General features: G+C 47.1%; 1 protein-coding gene across 12 annotated transcripts in view; it reads left to right on the top strand.

Moving 5' to 3' along the window:
• The window catches only part of smoc1 (SPARC related modular calcium binding 1), a 139,720-nt gene that overhangs the window by 63,233 nt on the left and 50,403 nt on the right, over window positions 1-26,084 (top strand). For 7 of the 12 annotated variants that reach the window (XM_045706567.2, XM_045706556.2, XM_045706476.2 and 4 more), the window contains 3 exons: window positions 1,792-1,881; window positions 3,503-3,583; window positions 22,385-22,577. In XM_045706567.2, the coding sequence (XP_045562523.1) occupies window positions 1,792-1,881; window positions 3,503-3,583; window positions 22,385-22,577 (364 nt within the window). The remainder of the gene's footprint in view (window positions 1-1,791; window positions 1,882-3,502; window positions 3,584-22,384; window positions 22,578-26,084) is intronic. The other 5 variants (XM_045706584.2, XM_045706558.2, XM_045706453.2 and 2 more) reach the window with 3 other exon arrangements.

Genomic DNA, 26,084 nt, shown 5'->3' with positions numbered 1-26,084 from the left:
GGACAGCTCCTGGGTTATAGCAACACGTTATAACAGAGCAGGACAGCTCCTGGGTTATAGCAACACGTTATAACAGAGCAGGACAGCTCCTGGGTTATAGCAACACGTTATAACAGAGCAGGACAGCTCCTGGGTTATAGCAACACGTTATAACAGAGCAGGACAGCTCCTGGGTTATAGCAACACATTTAAGTTGTCATTGTGACACACACTGTGAGGCCCTACAGTTACACAGCAGGACTTTGGCTGTAGCCCAGATCAGAAAAGGTCCCACGTCAATAGCAACAGCTGACAGCAGCATATTGGTACCTTCGGAGGGATCTTCACATGTTACCTTTGAATCCACTTGATTTTCTACCTGCGCCACCTGACTGCCTGACTGGTATTGTAAGTGACCAGGGTCCTCTGTGGTTTGCTTGACGGACCCAAAGGAAACAGGAGACAGTGGTATATCTACCCAACATCTAGGTAAGTATATGGTAGGCTGGCTGATAACAGTACACAGTACACTATCTGGAGTATATGGTAGGCTGGCTGATAACAGTACACTATCTGGAGTGTATGGTAGGCTGGCTGATAACAGTACACAGTACACTATCTGGAGTGTATGGTAGGCTGGCTGATAACAGTACACAGTAAACTATCTGGAGTATATGGTAGGCTGGCTGATAACAGTACACAATACACTATCTGGAGTGTATGGTAGGCTGGCTGATAACAGTACACAGTACACTATCTGGAGTATATGGTAGGCTGGCTGATAACAGTACACAGTAAACTATCTGGAGTATATGGTAGGCTGGCTGATAACAGTACACAGTACACTATCTGGAGTGTATGGTAGGCTGGCTGATAACAGTACACAGTAACTATCTGGAGTGTATGGTAGGCTGGCTGATAACAGTACACTAATGTCCTCTGGAAGTCCTCAGGTCAACTAAATTCGCTCTTCTAAGCAAGAAAGAGGACATTTACATAGGTTTCTCTTCTACGGCATACTGTATAGCCACCATCACTAGGTGTTCTTGTTCCATGTCAGGGTTCTCTGGGCATTCCTTAATGATGATACAATCACAGAACAGAGAGCTGTGAGAACAGGTTAAACCTTTTGGAGGGGTAGTCTTAACCTGCTCTGTCTTATTCTAATGTGGGTAGAACAGTGTACTGGTGGGAGGGGGTGGGTTATAGAGGTTTCCGTGTGTGTGTGTGTGTGTGTGTGTGTGTGTGTGTGTGTGTGTGTGCGTGTGAGACAAGAGTTTGTGAGAGTTAATGTGTGGTCTGTTTGTGTACGAAAGTGAGAGATGTGGGAGACCCTCCTTCCTACTATCCTCTCTCTCTCTCTCTCTCTCTCTCTCTCTCTCGCTCACTCTGTCTCTATCTTTCTCCTCTCCCTCTCACTCTCTCTCTCTCTCGCGCTCACTCTGTCTCTCTCTTTCTCTTCCTCTCCCTCACTCTGTCTCTCTCTTTCTCTTCCTCTCCCTCTCACTCTCTCTCTCTCTCTCTCGCGCTCACTCTGTCTCTCTCTTTCTCTTCCTCTCCCTCACTCTGTCTCTCTCTTTCTCTTCCTCTCCCTCTCTCTCTCTCTCTCTCTCTCGCGCTCACTCTGTCTCTCTTTCTCTTCCTCTCACTCTCTCTCTCTCTCTCTCTCTCTCTCTCCTCTCTCTCTCTCTCTCTCTCTCTCTCTCTCTCTCTCTCTGTCCTTTCTTTTCTGAGCTCTTGGCCGGGCCATGTGCAAATCCCAACCATTCAACAGTTCTGGAGAGTAGATTGTATTAACCTCAATAATGGTAGTCTCTTTCCGTTTCTTTCTCACTCTCAACCCAGATGATGGCGCCAAGCCCACGCCCACCATGGAGACCCCTACACTACCAGATGGGGATGGTAGGTTCTTCATTGTTCCTCCTCATCTTCATCATTGCCCTCGTCATCATCGACTTAGGTTACTAAGTCGATGTATGACCCAGTAGGTTACTAAGTCGATGTATGACCCAGTAGGTTACTAAGTCAGATGTATGACCCAGTAGGTTACTAAGTCGATGTATGACCCAGTAGGCTACTAAGTCGATGTATGACCCAGTAGGCTACTAAGTCGATGTATGACCCAGTAGGCTACTAAGTCGATGTATGACCCAGTAGGTTACTAAGTCGATGTATGACCCAGTAGGCTACTAAGTCGATGTATGACCCAGTAGGCTACTAAGTCGATGTATGACCCAGTAGGCTACTAAGTCGATGTATGACCCAGTAGGTTACTAAGTCGATGTATGACCCAGTAGGCTACTAAGTCGATGTATGACCCAGTAGGCTACTAAGTAGATGCATGACCCAGTAGGTTACTAAGTTGATGTATGACCCAGTAGGCTACTAAGTAGATGTATGACCCAGTAGGCTACTAAGTCGGTGTATGACCCAGTAGGCTACTAACTCGGTGTATGACCCAGTAGGTTACTAAGTAAATGTATGACCCAGTAGGCTACTAAGTCGATGTATGACCCAGTAGGTTACTAAGTCGATGTATGACCCAGTAGGTTACTAAGTCGATGTATGACCCAGTAGGTTACTAAGTCGGATGTATGACCCAGTAGGTTACTAAGTCGATGTATGACCCAGTAGGTTACTAAGTCGATGTATGACCCAGTAGGCTACTAAGTCGATGTATGACCCAGTAGGCTACTAAGTCGATGTATGACCCAGTAGGTTACTAAGTCGATGTATGACCCTGTAGGTTACTAATATCATAGAATCACATATAGAATCCCTAATCATATACTGTCGTTCTGCCTCTATCTCGTTGCTGAGCCCACAGCTCCAACCCCCTATATATGTTATAGCACAGAGTTTTCAAACCCAGAGGTGTAACATCGTAAAACTTCCGGGAACGCATTGCGAAGCAGACTTGACCGACCAGACCAGTGTTTAGGGTTTGCCAAGTCAATGGGAGATGTGAAAAATGTGTCCTAGGTTCGAGCCAATGCTTTAAGTAGCTGAACCTGTCGTTACCTCAACGTTGTGAATGTGACAAACTGACGTTCAGTAGCTGAACCTGTCGTTACCTCAACGTTGTGAATGTGACAAACTGACAGGTTTTCATTTTTGTCAAAAACAACTTTCTATCGGAGGAGCGCCTTTGATTTGATGGCCTGCACAGTTCGACAAAACACGACCGTTAGACCCGATGACGTGTTTCTACGCACGAGTTTAGCTAGTCAACGTCTCCATGACATTGCCAACAAGTGTGATCGGGGATTTCTATTGGAGAAGCAGTTTTAGCCTGTCTTCATACTGTACTGTAGTTTCTGTCGCTGATGTATTCTGACTGTACCCGGTCCACGTTCTCAAACGTTGCAAATGGAAATTCCATGAACAGAGCCGACGTGATTCCTTTTACTACACGTCATGAGAGGCATGTTTGTTCTACGTAGCATATTTCTGAACGTTCCAAAAACATTCTATCCTGCTAAACGCGCCCCTGTTCTCTACCTGTTCTCTACTCTCGTTGAAGAGATTACGGCTCCGACCTTGTGGATCAAACAGCTGGTTTATAAGGAGAGCAAACAGAACAGTTCCAGCACCAGGCGACCAGGTGAGAGCTGTCTACAATTACAATCTGTTATGGTTAACTTTCCCGTCAAACTCTCACTGCTGAATACTGGCTTAAAGGGCCAATCTGGGATTCATTTTAGAGTGGTTACATTACTCCAGCTCTATCTCTCTGTTTTTTTACCCCACAAAAAAAAAAATGTGTTTAGAAAACTACTTTGTTGTTGTTTGAATCTCAGATTGCACCTTAAAAAATCGAAAATAATTAAGAGATTTGCTTTGGTTTTATTTTACTCTTGCTGATATAAGTGTGAGACTGGCAGCTAATTCATTCTGGTCTCTCTGTGATGCTACTGCCAGATCAGCTAATATATTCTGGTCTCCCTATGATACTACTGCCAGATCAGCTAATATATTCTGGTCTCTCTGTGATTCTACTGCCAGATCAGCTAATATATTCTGGTCTCCCTATGATACTACTGCCAGATCAGCTAATATATTCTGGTCTCCCTGTGATACTACTGCCAGATCAGCTAATATATTCTGGTCTCTCTGTGATTCTACTGCCAGATCAGCTAATATATTCTGGTCTCCCTGTGATACTACTGCCAGATCAGCTAATATATTCTGGTCTCCCTGTGATACTATTGCCAGATCAGCTAATATATTCTGGTCTCCCTATGATACTACTGCCAGATCAGCTAATATATTCTGGTCTCTCTATGATACTACTGCCAGATCAGCTAATATATTCTGGTCTCCCTATGACTCCTATCTGGTCACGTCCTGACACTAGTGAGATGTCATTGTTTTTATAGTAGAGTTGGTCAGGGGGTGACAGGGGGTGTTTTGGGGTTTTCTATGTTTTATGTTGAAGTTTTAGTTTTTCTATTTCTATGTTAGGATTGTTTGGTTTGATCTCTAATTGGAGGCAGCTGAACCTCGTTGCCTTTAATTAGAGATCATATTTAAATAGGGGTTTTTCTTGCTGGGTTTTGTGGGTAGTTGTTTTCTGTTTAGTGTAGTTCACCTGACGGAACTGTTGTCGGTCGTTTTTGTGTGTGAGGGGGTGGAGTCAGTTCCTATGGGGACCAGGCTGAAAAGGTGTGTGAGGGGGTGGAGTCAGTTCCTATTGTTTTCGGTTGTTTTGTTAAAAGTATTTTAATTAAAAGTAAATATGAGCACTCTACACGCTGCGCCTTGGTCCCCTTTATACGACCCGCGTTACATAACTACCCACAATTACTGGATCAATCAGCGTGCTCGGGAGGAGATGGACACCTGGTCACATCAGGAGTGGATTGAGAGGAGGGACTGGACTTGGGGCCAGGTAATCGAGCGTTATCGGAGCGTACCTAGGAAGCACGAGAGGCTACACATGGGCACATGGAGCAGTCGGCAGAGCCGAGGCACAAACCAGAGCCAATCTGGGAGAAGAGGGAGAATTTCGAGAAGGGAGAAATGGGAGAGCTATTGAGTTGGTGGAGGACACACCAGTTTTTCCCAAAGGAACGTGTCGTCAGTTTGGTGCCACCTGAGTCAGCTCCCCGTACTCAACCTGAGAAGTGTGTGGAAGTTCCGGAACAAGTGATACCGGCGATACACACCAGGTCTCAAGTAAGTCTCAACAGCCCGGTATGTCCTATGCCTGCTCCTCGCACTCTCTCTCCAGTGCGCCTCCATAGTCCAGTACGTCCTGTGCCTGCTCCTCGCACTATTCCTTCAGTGCGCAGCCATAACCCGGTACAGTCAGTGCCTGCTGTGAGCACTCGGCCCTTAGTGCGTCTCTCCAGTCCGGTGAGACCGATTCCTGCTCCTCGCACTCTCCCTCCAGTGCGCTTCCACAGCCCAGTACGTCCTGTGCCTTCTTCCAGCACTCGACCTGAGGTGCGTGTTACCGGTCTGGCGCCACCTATGCCAGTCCCACGCATCAGACCTCCAGTGCGCATCCTCAGCCCGGAGCCTCCAGCGACACGACGCTCCTCAGCCCGGAGCCTCCAGCGACGCTCCTCAGCCCGGAGCCTCCAGCGACACGACGCTCCTCAGCCCGGAGCCTTCAGCCGCTGCCTGCAGCCCGGAGCCTTCAGCTGCGGCTTGGAGGTCGGAACCTCCAGTAGTGGTCTACAGCACAGGTATTCCGGTAAGGATCTACAATCCGATTCCTCCAATAATGATTTACAGGCTTATGTTACAGAAGCAGAGGAATCCACGGGCGGAATGGAGGTTTCGCCCTGAGCCAGAGCCACCTCCGTTGCTGGAGGATCGGGAGAAGAGGAAGGTTCTGGGTGTTGCATATGAGTCGCCATGGACTATTGTCACCCTCCCTTACCCTCCCTTTTGTTTTTTTTGGTTTTTTGTTAGTTTTGTTGCATTCGGAGTCTGCACCTTTTGGGGGGGGGGGGTACTGTCACGTCCTGACGCTAGTAAGATGTAATTTTCTATAGTAGAGTTGTTCAGGGCGTGACAGGGGGCGTTTTGGGGTTTTCTATGTTTTATATTTCTATGTTTAAGTTCTCCTATGTTAGGATTGTTTGGTTTGATCTCTAATTGGAGGCAGCTGAACCTCGTTGCCTTTAATTAGAGATCATATTTAAGTAGGGGTTTTTCTTCCTGGGTTTTGTGGGTAGTTTTCTGTTTAGTGTAGTTCACCTGACGAAACTGTTGTCGGTCGTTTTTGTTGTTTTGTTAAAAGTATATTTATTAAAAGTAAATATGAGCACTCTACACGCTGCGCCTTGGTCCCCTTTATACGATCCTCGTTACAATTCTGGTCTTTCTACTGCTAGATCAGCTAATATATTCTGTTCTCTATGATACTACTGCCAGATCGGCTAATATATTCTGGTCTCCCTGTGATACTACTGCCAGATCAGCTAATATTTTCTGGTCTCCCTGTGATACTACTGCCAGATCAGCTAATATATTCTGGTCTCCCTATGATACTACTGCTAGATCAGCTAATATATTCTGGTCTCCCTGTGATACTACTTTTATTTCACCTTTATTTAACCAGGTAGACTAGTTGAGAACAAGTTCTCATTTGCAACTGCGACCTGGCCAAGATAAAGCAAAGCAGTTCTAGACATACAACAACATAAAGTTACACATGGAAATAACAAACATACATTCTGTCATAAAATTCGTCTTCTGATGAGTAAGAAATATCCGACCAATACGCAGCGTGGTAAGTGTCCATGCTTATATTTTATTTTATTTTAACCGTGAACACTAAACAAAACAAGAAAACGAACAACAGTCCTGTAAGGTACTGCGACTATACACGGAGACAACCACCCTCAAACACAAGAGAAAATAACCCCACTTAAATATGGCCTCCAATTAGAAGCAACGACAACCAACTGCTTGTAATTGGAGGTCGTCCCCAAAACTAACATAGAAATAGACAAACTAGAAAACCCACATAGAAATAGAAAACATAGAACATAAACCCGAAACACAGGAATCGGAGGAGCAGGAATCGGTCTCACCGGACTGGAGAGACGCACTAAGGGCCGAGTGCTCACAGCAGGCACTGACTCTACCGGGTTATGGCTGCGCACTGAAGGAATAGTGCAAGGAGCAGGAACAGGACGTACTGGACTGGGCAGGCGCACTAGAGGCCTGGTCCGTGGAACTGGCTTAGGAGGCGCCAGACTAGGGACACGCACCACAGGGCTAGTGCGAGGAGCAGGAACCGGGTAAACTGGACCCTGGAGATGCACTGGAGGTCTGGAGCATACGGCCTGCACAACCCTTCCTGGCTGCGTGCTCACAATAGCTTGGCCATACTGAGGAGCTTTCACCAATTGCACCGGCCTTTGAATGTGTCTGGGCAATACAGTGCGCATTTCCGCATAGCTCGGTGCTTTCTCGATCCGTCGCTCCCCGTAATAAGCACGAGTAGTTGGTTCAGGCCTATTGCCTGACTTACTCCAACTCCCCGTGTGCCCCCCCAAAAATTTTTTTGTTGGGGCTGCCTCTCAGGCTTCCTTGCCAGCCGTGTTCCCACATAACATTCCCGGTTTTCTCCAGCCTTCTTCCATGGTCCTTCTCCAGCCAATATTTCCTCCCATGTCCACAACTCTACATAGCTCCTCTGTTGCTCCTTCCTCCGCTGCTTGGTCCTCTTTTGGTGGGTGGTTCTGTCATATTCTTCGTCTTCTGATGAGTAAGAAATATCGGACCAATACGCAGCGTGGTAAGTGTCCATACTTATATTTTATTTTAACCGTTAACACTAAACAAAACAAGAAAACGAACGACAGTCCTGTAAGGTACTGCGACTATACACGGAGACAACCACCCACAAACACAAGAGAAAATAACCCCACTTAAATATGGCCTCCAATTAGAAGCAACGACAACCAGCTGCTTCTAATTGGAGGTCGTTCCCAAAACTAACATAGAAATAGACAAACTAGAAAACCCACATAGAAATAGAAAACATAGAACATAAACCAAAAACCCCGAAACACACAAAACAAACACACCCCTGCCACGTCCTGACCAACTACAATAACAAAATTACCCCTTTACTGGTCAGGACATGACACATTCAATAATACAGTAGTAAAATATATATACAGCATGTGCAAATGAGGTAGGATAAGAGTGGTAAGGCAATAAATAGGCCATGGTGGTGAAGTAATTACAATATAGCAATTAAACACTGGAATGGTAGAATGTGCAGAAGTTGAATGTGCAAGTAGAGATACTGGGGTGCAATGGAGCAAGATAAATACATAAATACAGTATGGGGATGAGGTAGATTGGATGGGCTATTTACAGATGAGCTATGTACAGGTGCAGTGATATGTGAGCTGCTCTGACATCTGGTGCTTAAAGCTAGTGAGGGAGGTAACAGTCTCCAGCTTTAGTGATTTTTGCAGTTCGTTTCAGTCATTGGCAGCAGAGAACTGGAAGGAGAGGCAGCCAAAGGAGGAATTGGCTTTGGGGGTGACCAGTGAGAAATACCTGCTGGAGCACATGCTATGGATGGGTGCAGCTATGGTGACCATTGAGCTGAGATAAGGCAGGGCTTTACCTAGCAGAGACTTGTAGATTACCTGGAGCCAGTGAGTTTGGTGACAAGTATGAAGCGAGGGCCAGCCAACGAGAGCGTACAGGTCGCAGTGGTGGGTAGTATATGCGGCTTTGGTGACAAAATGGATGGCACTGTGATAGACTGCATCCAATTTGTTGAGTAGGGTATTGGAGGCTATTTTGTAAATCGCCGAATTCGAGGATCGGTAGGATGGTCAGTTTTACGAGGGTATGTTTGGCAGCATGAGTGAAGGATGCTTTGTTGCTGTAACGGCTGTCTGAAGAGAGAGTGGACCAAACGCAGCGGAGTTAGTGTTCATCATATTTAATTTACTAAAGAACACTACACAAAACAAAATGAGAGAACTGACAGCCAAACAGTCCTGTCAGGTGAAACACAGTGACAGAAACAATTACCCACAAAACCCAAAGGAAAAACATGCTCCTTATGTGTGACTCCCAATCAGCAACAACGAGCTTCAGCTGTGCCTGATTTGGAGCCACACACGGCCCAAAACAAAGAAATACAAAAACATAGAAAAAGGAACTTAGAACGCCCACCCAATGTAACACCCTGGCCTAACCAAAATAAAGAACAAAAAACCCCTCTCTATGGCCAGGGCGTTACATTACCCCCCCCCAAGGTGCGGACTCCGGCCGCAAAACCTGACACTGAAGGGGAGGGTCTGGGTGGGCCTTCTTACGGCGGCGGCTCAGGTGCGGGACGTGGCCTCTGCCCCACCCTTGGCGTCGCCCTCTTAGGTGGCGCACCTGGCCGCGCCGAAGGTCTGGTGGGCGACGATGGCTGCGCCCGGCTGGCGGGCGGCGATGGCAGATCCGGACAGGCGGGCCACTCTGGCAGATCCGGGCAGGCGGGCCACTCTGGCTGATCCGGGCAGGCGGGCCACTCTGGCTGATCCGGGCAGGCGGGCCACTCTGGCTGATCCGGGCAGGCGGGCCACTCTGGCTGATCCGGGCAGGCGGGCCACTCTGGCTGATCCGGGCAGGCGGGCCACTCTGGCTGATCCGGGCAGACGAGACCCACTGGAGGCCTAGTCCTGGGAGGTGGCACAGGACGGACCAGGATGGAGAGACCCACTGGTGGCCTGGTCCTAGGAGGAGGCACAGGACGGACCAGGATGGGGAGACCCACTGGTGGCCTGGTCCTAGGAGGAGGCACAGGACGGACCAGGATGGGGAGACCCACTGGTGGCCTGGACCTAGGAGGAGGCACAGGACGGACCAGGATGGGGCGACCCACTGGAGGCCTGGACCGAGGAGGAGGCACAGGATAAACCGGGCTGTGGGGGAGCACTGGAGTTCTGGTATGTACGCTCGACATGCTTACTCCAGGCTGAATGCCCACTTTGGCCCGGCACAGGCGGAGAGCAGGCATTGGGCAAACTGGACCCTCCCAGCGCCCTGGAGACGCTAGTGACAGTGTTTCCAGAGCCGGTGCAGGATACCCTGGCCCGAAAAGGCGCACTGGAGACCAGACGCGCTGAGCTGGCACAACCCGTCCTGGCTCGATGCCTGCGCTCACATGGCACTTGCGGGGGGCTGGCCTATAGCGCACCGGGCTATGAACGCATACTGGGGACACCGTGTGCTTTACCGCATAACACGGTGCCTGACCAGTACTGCTCTGCCTGCCGTAAGCACGGGGAGTTGGCCCAGAATTCCTTCCTGGTTCCGCCACACTCCCCGTGTGCCCCCCCCCCCCAACATTTTTTGGGGGCTGCCTCTCGTGCCTGTTGCGCTCCCTCTCTTCACACCAGCGCCTCTCAGCTATCGCCACCTCGATCTCCCACTGCGGGCGGCGATACTCCCCAGCCTGAGCCCATGGTCCACCTTCGTCCAGTAATTCCTCCCATCTCCAGGAATCCTGAACGATCCTCTCCATTTTCTCAAAAGTCCATGAGTCCTTCTCCTGGTGCCTCTCCTACCTCCGCTGCTTGGTCCGTTTTTGGTGGGTAATTCTGTAACGGCTGTCTGAAGAGAGAGTGGACCAAAACACAGCGGAGTTATTGTTCATCATATTTCATTTACTAAAGAACACTACACAAAACAAAATGAGAAAACTGACAGCCAAACAGTCCTGTCAGGTGAAACACAGTGACAGAAACAATTACCCACAAAACCCAAAGGAAAAACATGCTCCTTATGTGTGACTCCCAATCAGCAACAACGAGCTTCAGCTGTGCCTGATTGGGAGCCACACAATTGGGAGCCAAAACAAAGAAATACAAAAACATAGAAAAAGGAACATAGAACGCCCACCCAATGTAACACCCTGGCCTAACCAAAATAAAGAACAAAAAACCCCTCTCTATGGCCAGGGCGTTACAGTTGCGAAATAGGAAGCCGATTCTAGATTTATTTTGGGATTGGAGATGTTTAATGTGAGTCTGGAAGGAGTGTTTACAGTCTAACCAGACACCTAGGTATTTGTAGTTGTCCATATATTCTAAGTCAGAACCGTCCAGAGTAGTGATGCTGGACGGGCGGGCAGGTGCGGGCAGCGATCCGTTGAAGAGCATGCATTTAGTTTTACTTGCATTTAAGAGCAGTTGGAGGCCACGGAAGGAGAGTTGTATGGTATTGAAGCTCGTCTGGAGGTTAGTTAACACAGAGTCCAAAGAAGGGCCAGAAGTATACAGAATGTTGTCATCTGCGTAGAGGTGGATCAAAGAATCACCAGCAGCATGAGCGATATCATTGATGTATACAGAGAAGAGAGTCGGCCCGATAATTGAACCCTGTGACACCCCCATAGAGACTGCCAGAGCTCCGTACAACAGGCCCTCCAATTTGACACACTGAACTCTATCAGAGAAGTAGTTGGTGAACCAGGCGAGGCAATCATTTGAGAAACCAAGGCTGTTGAGTCTGCCAATAAGAATGTTGTGATTGACAGAGTCGAAAGCTTTAGCCAGGTCGATGAATACGGCTGCATAGTAATGTCTCTTATCGATGGCGGTTATGATATCGTTTAGGACCTTGAGCGTGGCTGAGGTGCACTCATGACCAGCTCTGAAACCAGATTCCATGGCGGAGAAGGTACGGTGGAATTCGAAAAGTTTGGTAATCTGTTTGTTAATTTGGCATTCGAAGACCTTAGAAAGGCAGGGTAGAATAGATATAGATCTGTAGGAGTTTGGGTCTATAGTGTCTCCCCCTTTGAAGAGGGGGATGACCGCGGCAGCTTTCCAATCTATGGGGATCTCAGATGATACGAAAGAGAGGTTGAACAGGCTAGTAATAGGGGTTGCAACAATTTCGGCAGATCATTTTAGAAAGAGAGGGTCCAGATTGTCTAGCCCGGCTGATTTGTAGGAGTCCAGATTTTGCAGCTCTTTCAGAACATCAGCTATCTGGATTTGGGTGAAGGAGAAGTGGGGGAGGTTTGGGCGAGTTGGTGTGGAGTTCTGTTGATCGGGGTAGGGGTAGCCAGGTGGAAAGCATGGCCAGCCGTAGAAAAATGCTTATTGAAATGCTCAATTATAGTGGATTTATCAGTAGTGACAGTGTTTCCTAGCCTCGGTGCATTGGGCAGCTGGGAGGAGGTGCTCTTATTCTCCATGGACTTTACAGTGTCCCAAAACTTTTTTGAGTTTGTGCTACAGGATGCAAATTTCTGCTTGAAAAAGCTAGCCTTAGCTTTCCTAACTGCCTGTGTATATTTGTTCCTAACTTCTCTGAAAAGTTGCATATCACGGGGGCTGTTCGATGCTAATGCAGAACGCCACAGGATGTTTTTGTGCTGGTCAAGCGCAGTCAGGTCTGGAGAGAACCAAGGGCTATATCTGTTCCTGGTTCAAATGTTTTTGAATGCGGCATGCTTATTTAAGATGGTGAAGAAAGCACTTTTAAAGAATAACCAGGCATCCTCTACTGACTGGATGAGGTCATTATCCTTCCAGGATACCAGGGCCAGGTCGATTAGAAAGGCCTGCTCGCTGAAGTGTTTTAGGGAGCATTTGACAGTGATGAGGGGTGGTCGTTTGACCCCAGACCCATTACGGATGCAGGCAATGATCGCTGAGATCTTGGTTGAAACCAGCAGAGGTGTATTTGGAGGGCAAGTTGATTAGGATGATATCTATGAGGGTGCCAGTGTTTGCGGCTTTGGGGTTGTACCTGGTGGGTTCATTGATAATTTGTGTGAGATTGAGGGCATCACGCTTAGATTGTAGGATGGCCGGGGTGTTAAGCATGTCACAGTTTAGGTCACCTAGCATCACGAGCTCTGAAGATAGATGGGGGGCAATCAATTCACATATTGTGTCCAGGGCACAGTTGGGGGCAGAAGGTGGTCTATAGCAAGCGGCAACGGTGAGAGACTTTTTTCTGGAAAGATGGATTTTTAAAAGTAGAAGCTTGAATTGTTTGGGTAGTAAGACATAACTCTGCAGCTATCTCTGCAGTAGATTGCAACACCGCCCCCTTTGGCAGTTCTATCTTGTCGGAAAGTTTTATAGTTAGGGATGGAAATTTCAGGGGTTTTGGTGGACTTCCTAAGCCAGGATTCAGACACGGCTAGAACATCCGGGTTGGCAGAGTGTGCTAAAGCAGTGAATAAAACAAACTTAGGGAGGAGGCTTCTAATGTTAACATGCATGAAACCAAGGCTTTTACAGTTACAGAAGTCAACAAATGAGAGCGCCTGGGGAATAGGAGTGGAGCTAGGTACTGCAGGGCCTGGATTAACCTCTACATCACCAGAGGGACAGAGGAGGAGTAGGGTAAGGGTACGGCTTAAGGCTATCAGGACTGGTCCTCTAGTGCATAGTAAAAGGAGCAGGTTTCTGGGCGCTATAGAATAGATTCAAGGCATAATGTACAACAGAGGTATGTATGGTAGGATGTGAGTACGTTGGAGGTAAACCTAGGCATTGAGTAATGATGAGAGAGATATTGTCTCTAGAGATGTTTAAACCAGGTGATGTCACCGCATATGTGAGACGTGGAACTAAATGGTTGGTTAAGGCATATTTAGCAGGGCTAGAGGCTCTACAGTGAAATAGTACAGTAATCACTAACCAGGACAGTAATGGACGAGGCATATTGATATTAGGGAGAGGCATGCATAGCCGTGTGATCAATAGGGGTCCAGTGAGTGGTTGGGCTGGCTGGAGACACAGAGATTCAGACAGCTAGCAGGCCGGGGCTAGCAAGCTAGCCGAAGGGCCTTAGAGGGACGTCTCGACGGAGGAAAGTCTGTTTTAGCCTCCGCGTGCAGTGACGTTGATAGACCTGTCGTTATAGATTAGTAGGGTTCCGAGTAGCTGCCATATCAGATAATATATTCTGGTCTCTCTATGATGCTACTCCCAGATCAGCTAATATGTTCTGGTCTCTCTATGATGCTACTGCCAGATCAGCTAATATATTCTGGTCTCCCTATGATACTACAGCCAGATCAGCTAATATATTCTGGTCTCCCTGTGATACTACTGCCAGATCAGCTAATATATTCTGGTCTCCCTGTGATACTACTGCCAGATCAGCTAATATATTCTGGTCTCCCTATGATACTACTGCCAGATCAACTAATATATTCTGGTCTCCCTATGATACTACTGCCAGATCAGCTAATATATTCTGTTCTCTCTATGATACTACTGCCAGATCAGCTAATATATTCTGGTCTCCCTATGATACTACTGCCAGATCAGATAATATATTCTGGTCTCTCTATGATACTACCACCAGATCAGCTAATATATTCTGTTCTCTCTATGATACTACTGCCAGATCAGCTAATATATTCTGGTCTCCCTATGATACTACTGCCAGATCAGATAATATATTCTGGTCTCTCTATGATACTACCACCAGATCAGCTAATATATTCTGGTCTCCCTATGATACTACCACCAGATCAGCTAATATATTCTGTTCTCTCTATGATACTACTGCCAGATCAGCTAATATATTCTGGTCTCCCTATGATACTACTGCCAGATCAGCTAATATATTCTGGTCTCCCTGTGATACTACTGCCAGATCACCGCCTCTCAGGAGACAGGTTGCACAACTTCTCTGTTTCCAGACCTTTATAAATTAAATACTTGAAGAGGAAAAACAGTGATGGGGGTGAGGATAGCTTACAACGTTGGGATTGTGTTTCTCTGGGTGTAATTTGTTTAGCTGTCTGCGTCTCCATGACAATTAACCCTGAACGCTTACAGCAGCCTCGAGGCATGCCCAGTCGGACTCTCTGGAAGCGTGTTGGTTTCACGCTTCAGAACATAGTCTGAGGGAGTAATAATGGGAGAGAGGGGGCTGGGGGGGGGGGTGTTAGAATAAAACCCTATTCTCTATATAGATACGCAGGGTGCATTCAAAATAGGACCCTATATAGGGAATAGGGTGTCATTTACGATGCAGAGGGGCGTAGGGAGTTTACCACAGTACAGACTGAATGACACTGGGTGACTAGTTTACTACAGTACAGACTGAATCACACTGGGTGACTAGTTTACTACAGTACAGACTGAATGACACTGGGTGACTAGTTTACCACAGTACAGACTGAATGACACTGGGTGACTAGTTTACTACAGTACAGACTGAATGACACTGGGTGACTAGTTTACTACAGTACAGACTGAATGACACTGGGTGACTAGTTTACTACAGTACAGACTGAATCACACTGGGTGACTAGTTTACTACAGTACAGACTGAATCACACTGGGTGACTAGTTTACTACAGTACAGACTGAATGACACTGGGTGACTAGTTTACTACAGTACAGACTGAATGACACTGGGTGACTAGTTTACTACAGTACAGACTGAATCACACTGGGTGACTAGTTTACTACAGTACAGACTGAATCACACTGGGTGACTAGTTTACTACAGTACAGACTGAATCACACTGGGTGACTAGTTTACTACAGTACAGACTGAATGACACTGGGTGACTAGTTTACTACAGTACAGATTGAATCACACTGGGTGACTAGTTTACTACAGTACAGACTGAATCACACTGGGTGACTAGTTTACTACAGTACAGACTGAATCACACTGGGTGACTAGTTTACTACAGTACAGACTGAATCACACTGGGTGACTAGTTTACCACAGTACAGACTGAATCACACTGGGTGACTAGTTTACTACAGTACAGACTGAATCACACTGGGTGACTAGTTTACTACAGTACAGACTAAATCACACTGGGTGACTAGTTTACTACAGTACAGACTGAATGACACTGGGTGACTAGTTTACTACAGTACAGACTGAATCACACTGGGTGACTAGTTTACTACAGTACAGACTGAATCACACTGGGTGACTAGTTTACTACAGTACAGACTGAATCACACTGGGTGACTAGTTTACTACAGTACAGACTGAATGACACTGGGTGACTAGTTTACTACAGTACAGACTGAATCACACTGGGTGAGGAGTTTACTACAGTACAGACTGAATCACACTGGGTGACTAGTTTACTACAGTACAGACTGAATCACACTGGGTGACTAGTTTACTACAGTACAGACTGAATCACACTGGGTGACTAGTTTACTACAGTACAGACTGAATGACACTGGGTGACTAGTTTACTACAGTACAGACTGAATCACACTGGGTGAGGAGTTTACTACAGTACAGACTGAATCACACTGGGTGACTAGTTTACTACAGTACAGACTGAATCACACTGGGTGACTAGTTTACTACAGTACAGACTGAATCACACTGGGTGACTAGTTTACTACAGTACAGACTGAATCACACTGGGTGACTAGTTTACTACAGTACAGACTGAATGACACTGGGTGACTAGTTTACTACAGTACAGACTGAATCACACTGGGTGAGGAGTTTACTACAGTACAGACTGAATCACACTGGGTGAGGAGTTTACTACAGTACAGACTGAATCACACTGCTGACTCCCTCTCTTCCTCTTGGAACTGCCAGAGCACGAACAGAGTCTGAGTCCTGGCCAGAGTCTGTCTCAATTTGCTTCCCCCTGTAGTGGCTATTGATGCACTAGAGGACAGCAGACTGTCCCAGTATAATGTTGTAATGTTGCTCCCCAAAGGTTTGTGGATTTGAAAATCGGTACATATTTTAAGTGGAACAGAGTTGAGGCTATGCCTTAGACACCTGATGCTGCAACATTACCACTACACCAGCCAGGCCACGGAGGACTGTCATTCTGAGAGGAGGACTGTAATTCTGAGAGGAGGACTGTAATTCTGAGAGGAGGACTGTAATTCTGAGAGGAGGACTGTAATTCTGAGAGGAGGACTGTAATTCAGAGAGGAGGACTGTAATTCTGAGAGGAGGACTGTATTCAAATAAAACTAAAATGTAATGTTATTTGTCAATTGAGCCAAATGCTTACTTGCAAGCCCTTAACCAACGATGCAGAGTAAGAAAATATTAGCTAAATAAACTAAAGTTATAAAAGTAAGACAATAAAATAACAATAACCAGGCTGACAGCTCTTTGGAACTCTTGTGGAATCACTGGCTTCCTGTTTCTCATTAACATATCATGTCCTGAGAGGACAGGGCCATGATGTTGCGTCACTCCTCAGACAGAGTGTGTGTGTGTGTGTGTGTGTGTGTGTGTGTGTGTGTGTGTGTGTGTGTGTGTGTGTGTGTGTGTGAGGAGGCAGATTTTGTCACTCCTCAGACAGGGACCGTGTGTGTGTGTGTTTGTTAAATAGTGAACAACAGGTTTGTCCAGGGCTTGATAGCTTTTAGTATTCCTTAATAACAATCTGAAAGTTAAATCTAGAATCGGCTTCCTATTTCGCAACAAAGCCTCCTTCACTCATGCAGCCAAACATACCCTCGTAAAACTGACTATCCTACCGATCCTTGACTTCGGCGATGTCATCTATAAAATAGCCTCCAACACTCTACTCAGTAAATTGGATGCAGTCTATCACAGTGCCATCCGTTTTGTCACCAAAGCACCATATACTACCCACCACTGTGACCTGTTTGTTCTCGTTGGCTGGTCCTCGCTTCATATTCGTCGCCAAACCCACTGGCTCCAGGTCATCTACAAGTCTTTGCTAGGTAAAGCTCCGCCTTATCTCAGCTCACTGGTCACCATAGCAACACCCACCCGTAGCACGCGCTCCAGCAGGTATATTTCACTGGTCACCCCCAAAGCCAATTCCTCCTTTGGCCACCTTTCCTTCCAGTTCTCTGCTGCCAATGATGAACGAATTGCAAAATCACTGAAGTTGGAGACTTATATCTCCCTCTCTAGCTTTAAGCATCAGCTGTCAGAGCAGCTTACCGATCGCTGCAGCTGTACACAGCCCATCTGTAAATAGCCCATCCAACCAACTACCTCATCCCCATATTTGTTTTTGTTTTTCTGCTCTTTTGCATATCAGTATTTCTACTTGCACATCATCATCTGCACATCTATCACTCCAGTGTCAATTGATAAATTGTAATTACTTCGCCATTGTAATGATTACCCCACAGTTGAAAGACACCATTGTAGTGATTACCCCACAGCTGAAAGACACCATTGTAGTGATTACCCCACAGCTGAAAGACACCATTGTAGTGATTACCCCACAGTTGAAAGACACCATTGTAGTGATTACCCCACAGTTGAAAGACACCATTGTAGTGATTACCCCAGAGCTGAAAGACAGCATTGTAGTGATTACCCCAGAGCTGAAAGACAGCATTGTAGTGATTACCCCAGAGCTGAAAGACAGCATTGTAGTCATTACCCCAGAGCTGAAAGACAGCATTGTAGTGATTACCCCAGAGCTGAAAGACAGCATTGTAGTGATTACCCCACAGCTGAAAGACAGCATTGTAGTGATTACCCCACAGCTGAAAGTGATTGTGTGGAGAGTAGAAGGGGGGTGCTGGCTAAGTGTCTTTCAGAGAGGGAGAGAAAGAGAGAGAGAGAGCGTCAGAGAGAATATTGTGTTTATAGCAGGCTCTTAACTGCGACCACTCTAGAGTCCTGGACTGTTTTCTTTGACCTTTTGCTTGGGAGATGTGGAGAGCCATTCAGACAGGAGAGGAGAGGAGAGGAGAGGAGAGCCATGAGAGGAGAGGAGAGGAGAGCCATGAGAGGAGAGCCATGAGAGGAGAGCCATGAGAGGAGAGCCATGAGAGGAGAGGAGAGCCATGAGAGGAGAGGAGAGCCATGAGAGGAGAGGAGAGCCATGAGAGGAGGGGACAGCCATGAGAGGAGGGGACAGCCATGAGAGGAGAGGAGAGGACAGCCATGAGAGGAGAGGAGGGGACAGCCATGAGAGGAGAGGAGGGGACAGCCATGAGAGGAGAGGAGGGGACAGCGATGAGAGGAGAGGAGAGGACAGCCATGAGAGGAGGGGACAGCCATGAGAGGAGAGGACAGCCATGAGAGGAGAGGCCAGCCATGAGAGGAGGGGGCAGTCATGAGAGGAGAGGAGAGGACAGCCATGAGAGGAGAGGAGAGCCATGAGAGGAGAGGAGAGGACAGCCATGAGAGGAGAGGAGAGCCATGAGAGGAGAGGAGAGCCATGAGAGGAGAGGAGAGGACAGCCATGAGAGGAGAGGAGGGGACAGTCATGAGAGGAGAGGACAGCCATGAGAGGAGAAGAGGGAACAGCGATGAGAGGAGAGGACAGCCATGAGAGGAGAGGAGGGGACAGCCATGAGAGGAGAGGAGGGGGACAGTCATGAGAGGAGAGGAGGTGACAGTCATGAGATGAGAGGAGAGGACAGCCATGAGAGGAGAGGAGAGGACAGCCATGAGAGGAGAGGAGGGGGACAGCCATGAGAGGAGAGGAGGGGACAGCCATGAGAGGAGAGGAGGGGGACAGTCATGAGAGGAGAGGAGGTGACAGTCATGAGAGGAGAGGACAGCCATGAGAGGAGAGGAGAGGGACAGCCATGAGAGGAGAGGAGGGGGACAGCCATGAGAGGAGAGGAGGGGACAGTCATGAGAGGAGAGGAGGGGACAGTCATGAGAGGAGAGGACAGCCATGAGAGGAGAGGAGAGGACAGCCATGAGAGGAGAGGAGGGGGACAGTCATGAGAGGAGAGGAGGGACAGCCATGAGAGGAGAGGAGGGGGACAGTCATGAGAGGAGAGGAGGTGACAGTCATGAGAGGAGAGGAGAGGACAGCCATGAGAGGAGAGGAGAGGGACAGCCATGAGAGGAGAGGAGGGGGACAGCCATGAGAGGAGAGGAGGACAGTCATGAGAGGAGAGGACAGCCATGAGAGGAGAGGAGGGGGACAGTCATGAGAGGAGAGGAGGGACAGCCATGAGAGGAGAGGAGGGGGACAGTCATGAGAGGAGAGGAGGTGACAGTCATGAGAGGAGAGGAGAGGACAGCCATGAGAGGAGAGGAGAGGGACAGCCATGAGAGGAGAGGAGGGGACAGTCATGAGAGGAGAGGAGGGGACAGCCATGAGAGGAGAGGAGGGGACAGTCATGAGAGGAGAGGACAGCCATGAGAGGAGAGGAGGGGGCAGCCATGAGAGGAGAGGAGGGGGCAGCCATGAGAGGAGAGGAGGGGACAGCCATGAGAGGAGAGGAGGGGACAGTCATGAGAGGAGAGGAGGGACAGTCATGAGAGGAGAGGAGGGGACAGCCATGAGAGGAGGGGACAGTCATGAGAGGAGAGGAGGGGACAGTCATGAGAGGAGAGGAGGGGACAGCCAATGGAGAACAAATCAATGTGTTCAGCAAAGGAATGATAGAATTATCATTAAGCCTCTCTTCCTCTTGGGGTGTCTCTTTAGGAAACCATGTTAATGTGTTTACTTTAGGCTGCGCGTTTGTCATGCTTCACAGCGTTGGCTGATGATATAATGATGGGAACAAGTGAATAAAAATAACTAAGTAAATAGAGCAGAAATGAAGATATATATATATATATATATATATATATATATATATGGAGACGGCCAGACGAAGATGACAGGACACGTTACACTTCACATGCACACAGAGAGCTGAGACGATTAACTAGACGGGCCAGGCAGCGATCTGAGATTACATGCAGCCTTTTTCCATGTATATCTATAAAACATGAATCATTGCAACGCCTGGCGCCAGTATACCCTCTCTGTATAATAAACAGAGATAAATAATTTAGAGTGAGACTCCCCAAACCGCCCAGGTTCATCAGTTCTTCACCCCCCCCCCCATCAACCCCCCACTGTCTCCTAGACGTGAAATCTTAACAGTCCTTAACATAATGACAGTAATGAGCAGCACGAGGAGACGTACCAACAGCGTAGATTACACTGTAATGTCATTGAAGTGCGTCTATGGGCCCTTGGTCCACAGTAGTCCACGATAAACAGGAGTAGGGATCCATTTGGGACACTGCATGGAGAGACGCTGGTCCCTTCTCCAGCTGTACTATACTCTACCATACTGTCATTAGTGCTGAACCCAGACACACCAGTACGGAGAGAAAAGGGAGATGAGAGGCTGTGAGGAGAGGAGAGAGGGAGAGAAAGAGGGAGAGCCCTGCGACCTTAGAGCTGTTGTTGTAGCTTACTGTTTCATAAACACACTTGATTGAAAAAGAGAAATGGATGGAAGGTGGAAGGGTGGCAAAAACCCCACTTCAGCGCCCAGCAAACGCTGTTAGAGCTTCCACATGTTGCAGTGTTGCTCTTGGCCTCTCTTTCTCTCTCTCTCTCTCTCTCTCTCTCTCTCTCTCTCTCTCTCTCTCTCTCTCTCTCTCTTCTCTCTCTCTCTCTCTCTCTCTCTCTCTCTCTCTCTCTTTTTCTCTCTCTTTTTTTTCTCTCTCTCTTTTTTTTTTCTCTCTCTTTTCTCTCTCTCTCTCTTTCTGTCTCTCCCAGCTGCTTCTCTCCCTATTAATATGCGTTATGATCTTCACTGAGTTTCTCCCTCACATTTTGTATTTCATCATTTTGTTCCAGTAAATCTGTCTGATAAAATACTGGACTGTCTGGACTGTCTGTCTGGACTGTCTGTCTGTCTGTCTGTCTGTCTGTCTGTCTGTCTGTCTGTCTGTCTGTCTGTCTGTCTGTCTGTCTGTCTGTCTGTCTGTCTAATAAGATACAGGGCTGACTGGACTGTCTGTCTGTCCTCCTGTCTGTCTGTCCTCCTGTCTGTCTGTCTGTCTGTCTGTCTGTCTGTCTGTCTGTCTGTCTGTCTGTCTGTCTGTCTGTCTGTCTGTCTGTCTGTCTGTCCTCATGTCTGTCCTCATGTCTGTCTGTCTGTCTGTCCTCATGTCTGTCTGTCCTCCTGTCTGTCTGTCTGTCTGTCTGTCTGTCTGTCTGTCCTCATGTCTGTCTGTCTGTCTGTCTGTCTGTCTGTCTGTCTGTCTGTCTGTCTGACTGTCTGTCTGTCCTCATGTCTGTCCTCATGTCTGTCTGTCCTTCTGTCTGTCTGTCTGTCTGTCTGTCTGTCTGTCTGTCTGTCTGTCTGTCTGTCTGTCTGTCTGTCTGTCTGTCCTCATGTCTGTCTGTCTGTCTGTCTGTCTGTCTGTCTGTCTGTCTGTCTGTCTGTCTGTCTGTCTGTCTGTCTGTCTGTCTGTCTGTCTGTATGTCATACTGTCTGTTTGTCCTACTGTCTGTCCTCATGTCTGTCCTCATGTCTGTCCTCATGTCTGTCTGTCTGTCTGTCTGGCTGTCTGTCTGTTTGTCCTCCTGTCTGTCTGGCTGGCTGTCTGCCTGTTTGTTTGTCCTCCGGTCTGTCCTCCTGAGTATGTTTGCTGTTTGTCATGTTGTCTGTGTGTGTCAGTATATTTTGACTATTTGTCATGTTGTCTGTGTGTGTATTGAGTGTGTTTCTCATGATTTTAGAGAAAGTTCCCTCTTGTGACCAGGAGAGACAGAGTGCCCTGGACGAGGCCCGTCAGAACCCTCGTGAGGCTATCTACATCCCAGACTGTGGGCCAGGGGGCCTCTACAAGCCTGTACAGTGCCACCAGTCCACTGGGTACTGTTGGTGTGTTCTGGTAGACACAGGGAGACCCATACCAGGCACCTCTACCAGGTAGACACACACACACACACACACACACACACACACACACACACACACACACACACACACACACACACACACACACACACACACACCATGTTGTTGATCAATGAATGGAGATGGTAGCCTGGTCCTGTGTGTGCTGTCTATGATGACTGTGGGAGTCGGCAAGACAGCACAAGCAGATCTGGGACCAGGCTGGGAAAATATATCTTAACTTTGACATTTCATCAAGCTTTCATTTATTTGACTAACTGTTGAATATGATTAAATAAAAAATATGGAATAATGTTTATTAGAGATATCTCTCTGGGGAATGGATACGCTCTCAGAAAACCAATGAATTCATTAAATGGGTTGTTTGACTGTATTATGTAAATATTTTTTGAGGATGTCTTTTTTCTGAGATTGCTTTAAAGGACCTTTACAAAGTTTTTTAAAGCAATAAGGCCCGAGGGGATGTGGTATATGGCCAATATACCACAGCTAAGGCCTGTTCTTAGGGCACAACGCAAGGTTTTATAGAGTTATAAACTTGCGTGGTTCAAGCCTGGAATGCTGATTGGCTGACAGCCGTGGTATATCAGACTGTATACAACGGGTATGACTAAACATGTATTTTACTGCTCTAATTACATTGGTAACCAGTTTATAATAGCAATAAGGCACCTTGAGGGTTTGGGATATATGGCCAATATACCACGGCCAAGGGCTGTATCCAGGCACTCCACGTTGCGTCGAGCTTAAGAACAGACCTTAACTGTGGTATATTGGCCATATATCCCAAACCCTCAAGGTGCCTTATTGCTTAAGTAGAATGAATTAACTGCATGAAAATACACAGAGTTGAGACAGTCAAAACAAACCAGGGCTGATAGATAATAGATCATGTTAAACATGAGGCATCATCAGTCTCACTCCAGAATAACCTTTACAGTGTGCTGTGTGTGTCGCCGTAGTAACCTTTACAGTGTGCTGTGTGTGTCGCCGTAGTAACCTTTACAGTGCACTGTGTGTGTCGTCATAGTAACCTTTACCGTGCACTGTGTGTGTCGTCATAGTAACCTTTACTGTACACTGTGTGTCGTCGTAGTAACCTTTACAGTGCACTGTGTGTGTCGTCGTAGTAACCTTTACAGTTTCCCTCGCCAGAAGAACCTATGATGTATCAGCAGCCATTTTCTTCATCATCACTGATCCTCTCTACCTTCATCATCACTGATCCTCTCTACCATCATCATCATCACTGATCCTCTCTACCTTCATCATCATCACTGATCCTCTCTACCGTCATCATCATCACTGATCCTCTCTACCGTCATCATCATCACTGGTCCTCTCTACCTTCATCATCATCACTGGTCCTCTCTACCTTCATCATCATCACTGATCCTCTCTACCTTCATCATCATCACTGATCCTTTCTACCTTCATCATCATCACTGGTCCTCTCTCCCTTCATCATCATCACTAATCCTCTCTACCTTCATCATCATCACTAATCCTCTCTACCTTCATCATCATCACTGATCCTCTCTACCTTCATCATCATCACAGATCCTCTCTACCTTCATCATCATCACTGATCCTCTCTACCTTCATCATCATCACTGATCCTCTCTACCTTCATCAGCATCACTGATCCTCTCTACCTTCATCATCATCACTGGTCCTCTCTACCTTCATCATCATCATCACTGGTCCTCTCTACCATCATCATCATCACAAATCCACTCTACCTTCATCATCATCACTGATCCTCTCTACCTTCATCATCATCACTGGTCTTCTCTACCTTCATCATCATCACTAATCCTCTCTACCTTCATCATCATCACTGGTCCTCTCTACCGTCATCATCATCACTGATCCACTCTACCTTCATCATCATCACTGATCCTCTCTACCGTCATCATCATCACTGATCCTCTCTACCGTCATCATCATCACTGGTCCTCTCTACCTTCATCATCATCACTGATCCTCTCTACCTTCATCATCATCACTGGTCCTCTCTACCTTCATCATCATCATCACTGGTCCTCTCTACCATCATCATCATCACAAATCCACTCTACCTTCATCATCATCACTGATCCTTTCTACCTTCATCATCATCACTGGTCCTCTCTACCTTCATCATCATCACTAATCCTCTCTACCTTCATCATCATCACTAATCCTCTCTACCTTCATCATCATCACTGATCCTCACTACCTTCATCATTATCACAGATCCTCTCTACCTTCATCATCATCACTGATCCTCTCTACCTTCATCATCATCACTGATCCTCTCTACCTTCATCATCATCACTGGTCCTCTCTACCTTCATCATCATCACTGGTCCTCTCTACCTTCATCATCATCATCACTGGTCCTCTCTACCATCATCATCATCACTGATCCACTCTACCTTCATCATCATCACTGATCCTCTCCACCTTCATCATCATCACTGGTCCTCTCTACCTTCATCATCATCACTAATCCTCTCTACCTTCATCATCATCACTGGTCCTCTCTACCGTCATCATCATCACTGATCCACTCTACCTTCATCATCAACACTGGTCCTCTCTACCTTCATCATCATCATCACTGGTCCTCTCTACCGTCATCATCATCACAAATCCACTCTAATTTCATCATCATCACTGATCCTCTCTACCTTCATCATCATCACTGATCCTCTCTACCTTCATCATCATCACTGATCCTCTCTACCTTCATCATCATCACTGATCCTCTCTACCTTCATCTTCATCACTGATCCTCTCTACCTTCATCATCATCACTGATCCGCTCTAACTTCATCATCATCATCACTGGTCCTCTCTACCTTCATCATCATCACTGGTCCTCTCTACCTTCATCATCATCACTGATCCACTCTACCTTCATCATCATCACTGATCCACTCTACCTTCATCATCATCACTGATCCGCTCTAACTTCATCATCATCATCACTGGTCCTCTCTACCTTCATCATCATCACTGGTCCTCTCTACCGTCATCATCATCACTGATCCGCTCTAACTTCATCATCATCATCACTGGTCCTCTCTACCTTCATCATCATCACTGGTCCTCTCTACCGTCATCATCATCACTGATCCTCTCTACCTTCATCATCATCACTGATCCTCTCTACCTTCATCATCATCACTGATCCTCTCTACCATCATCATCATCATCACTGGTCCTCTCTACCTTCATCATCATCATCACTGGTCCTCTCTACCTTCATCTTCATCACTGGTCCTCTCTACCCTCATCATCATCACTGATCCACTCTACCTTCATCATCATCACTGATCCTCTCTACCTTCATCATCATCATCACTGGTCCTCTCTACCTTCATCTTCATCACTGGTCCTCTCTACCTTCATCATCATCACTGATCCACTCTACCTTCATCATCATCACTGATCCGCTCTAACTTCATCATCATCATCACTGGTCCTCTCTACCTTCATCATCATCACTGGTCCTCTCTACCGTCATCATCA

Source organism: Salmo salar, chromosome 01 (assembly GCF_965601325.2).
Source record: "Salmo salar chromosome 01, fSalSal1, whole genome shotgun sequence".
Classification (NCBI taxonomy): domain Eukaryota; kingdom Metazoa; phylum Chordata; class Actinopteri; order Salmoniformes; family Salmonidae; genus Salmo; species Salmo salar.
Note: the sequence above shows the minus strand (reverse complement) of the source record. Positions and strands in the feature narration are given on the sequence as shown.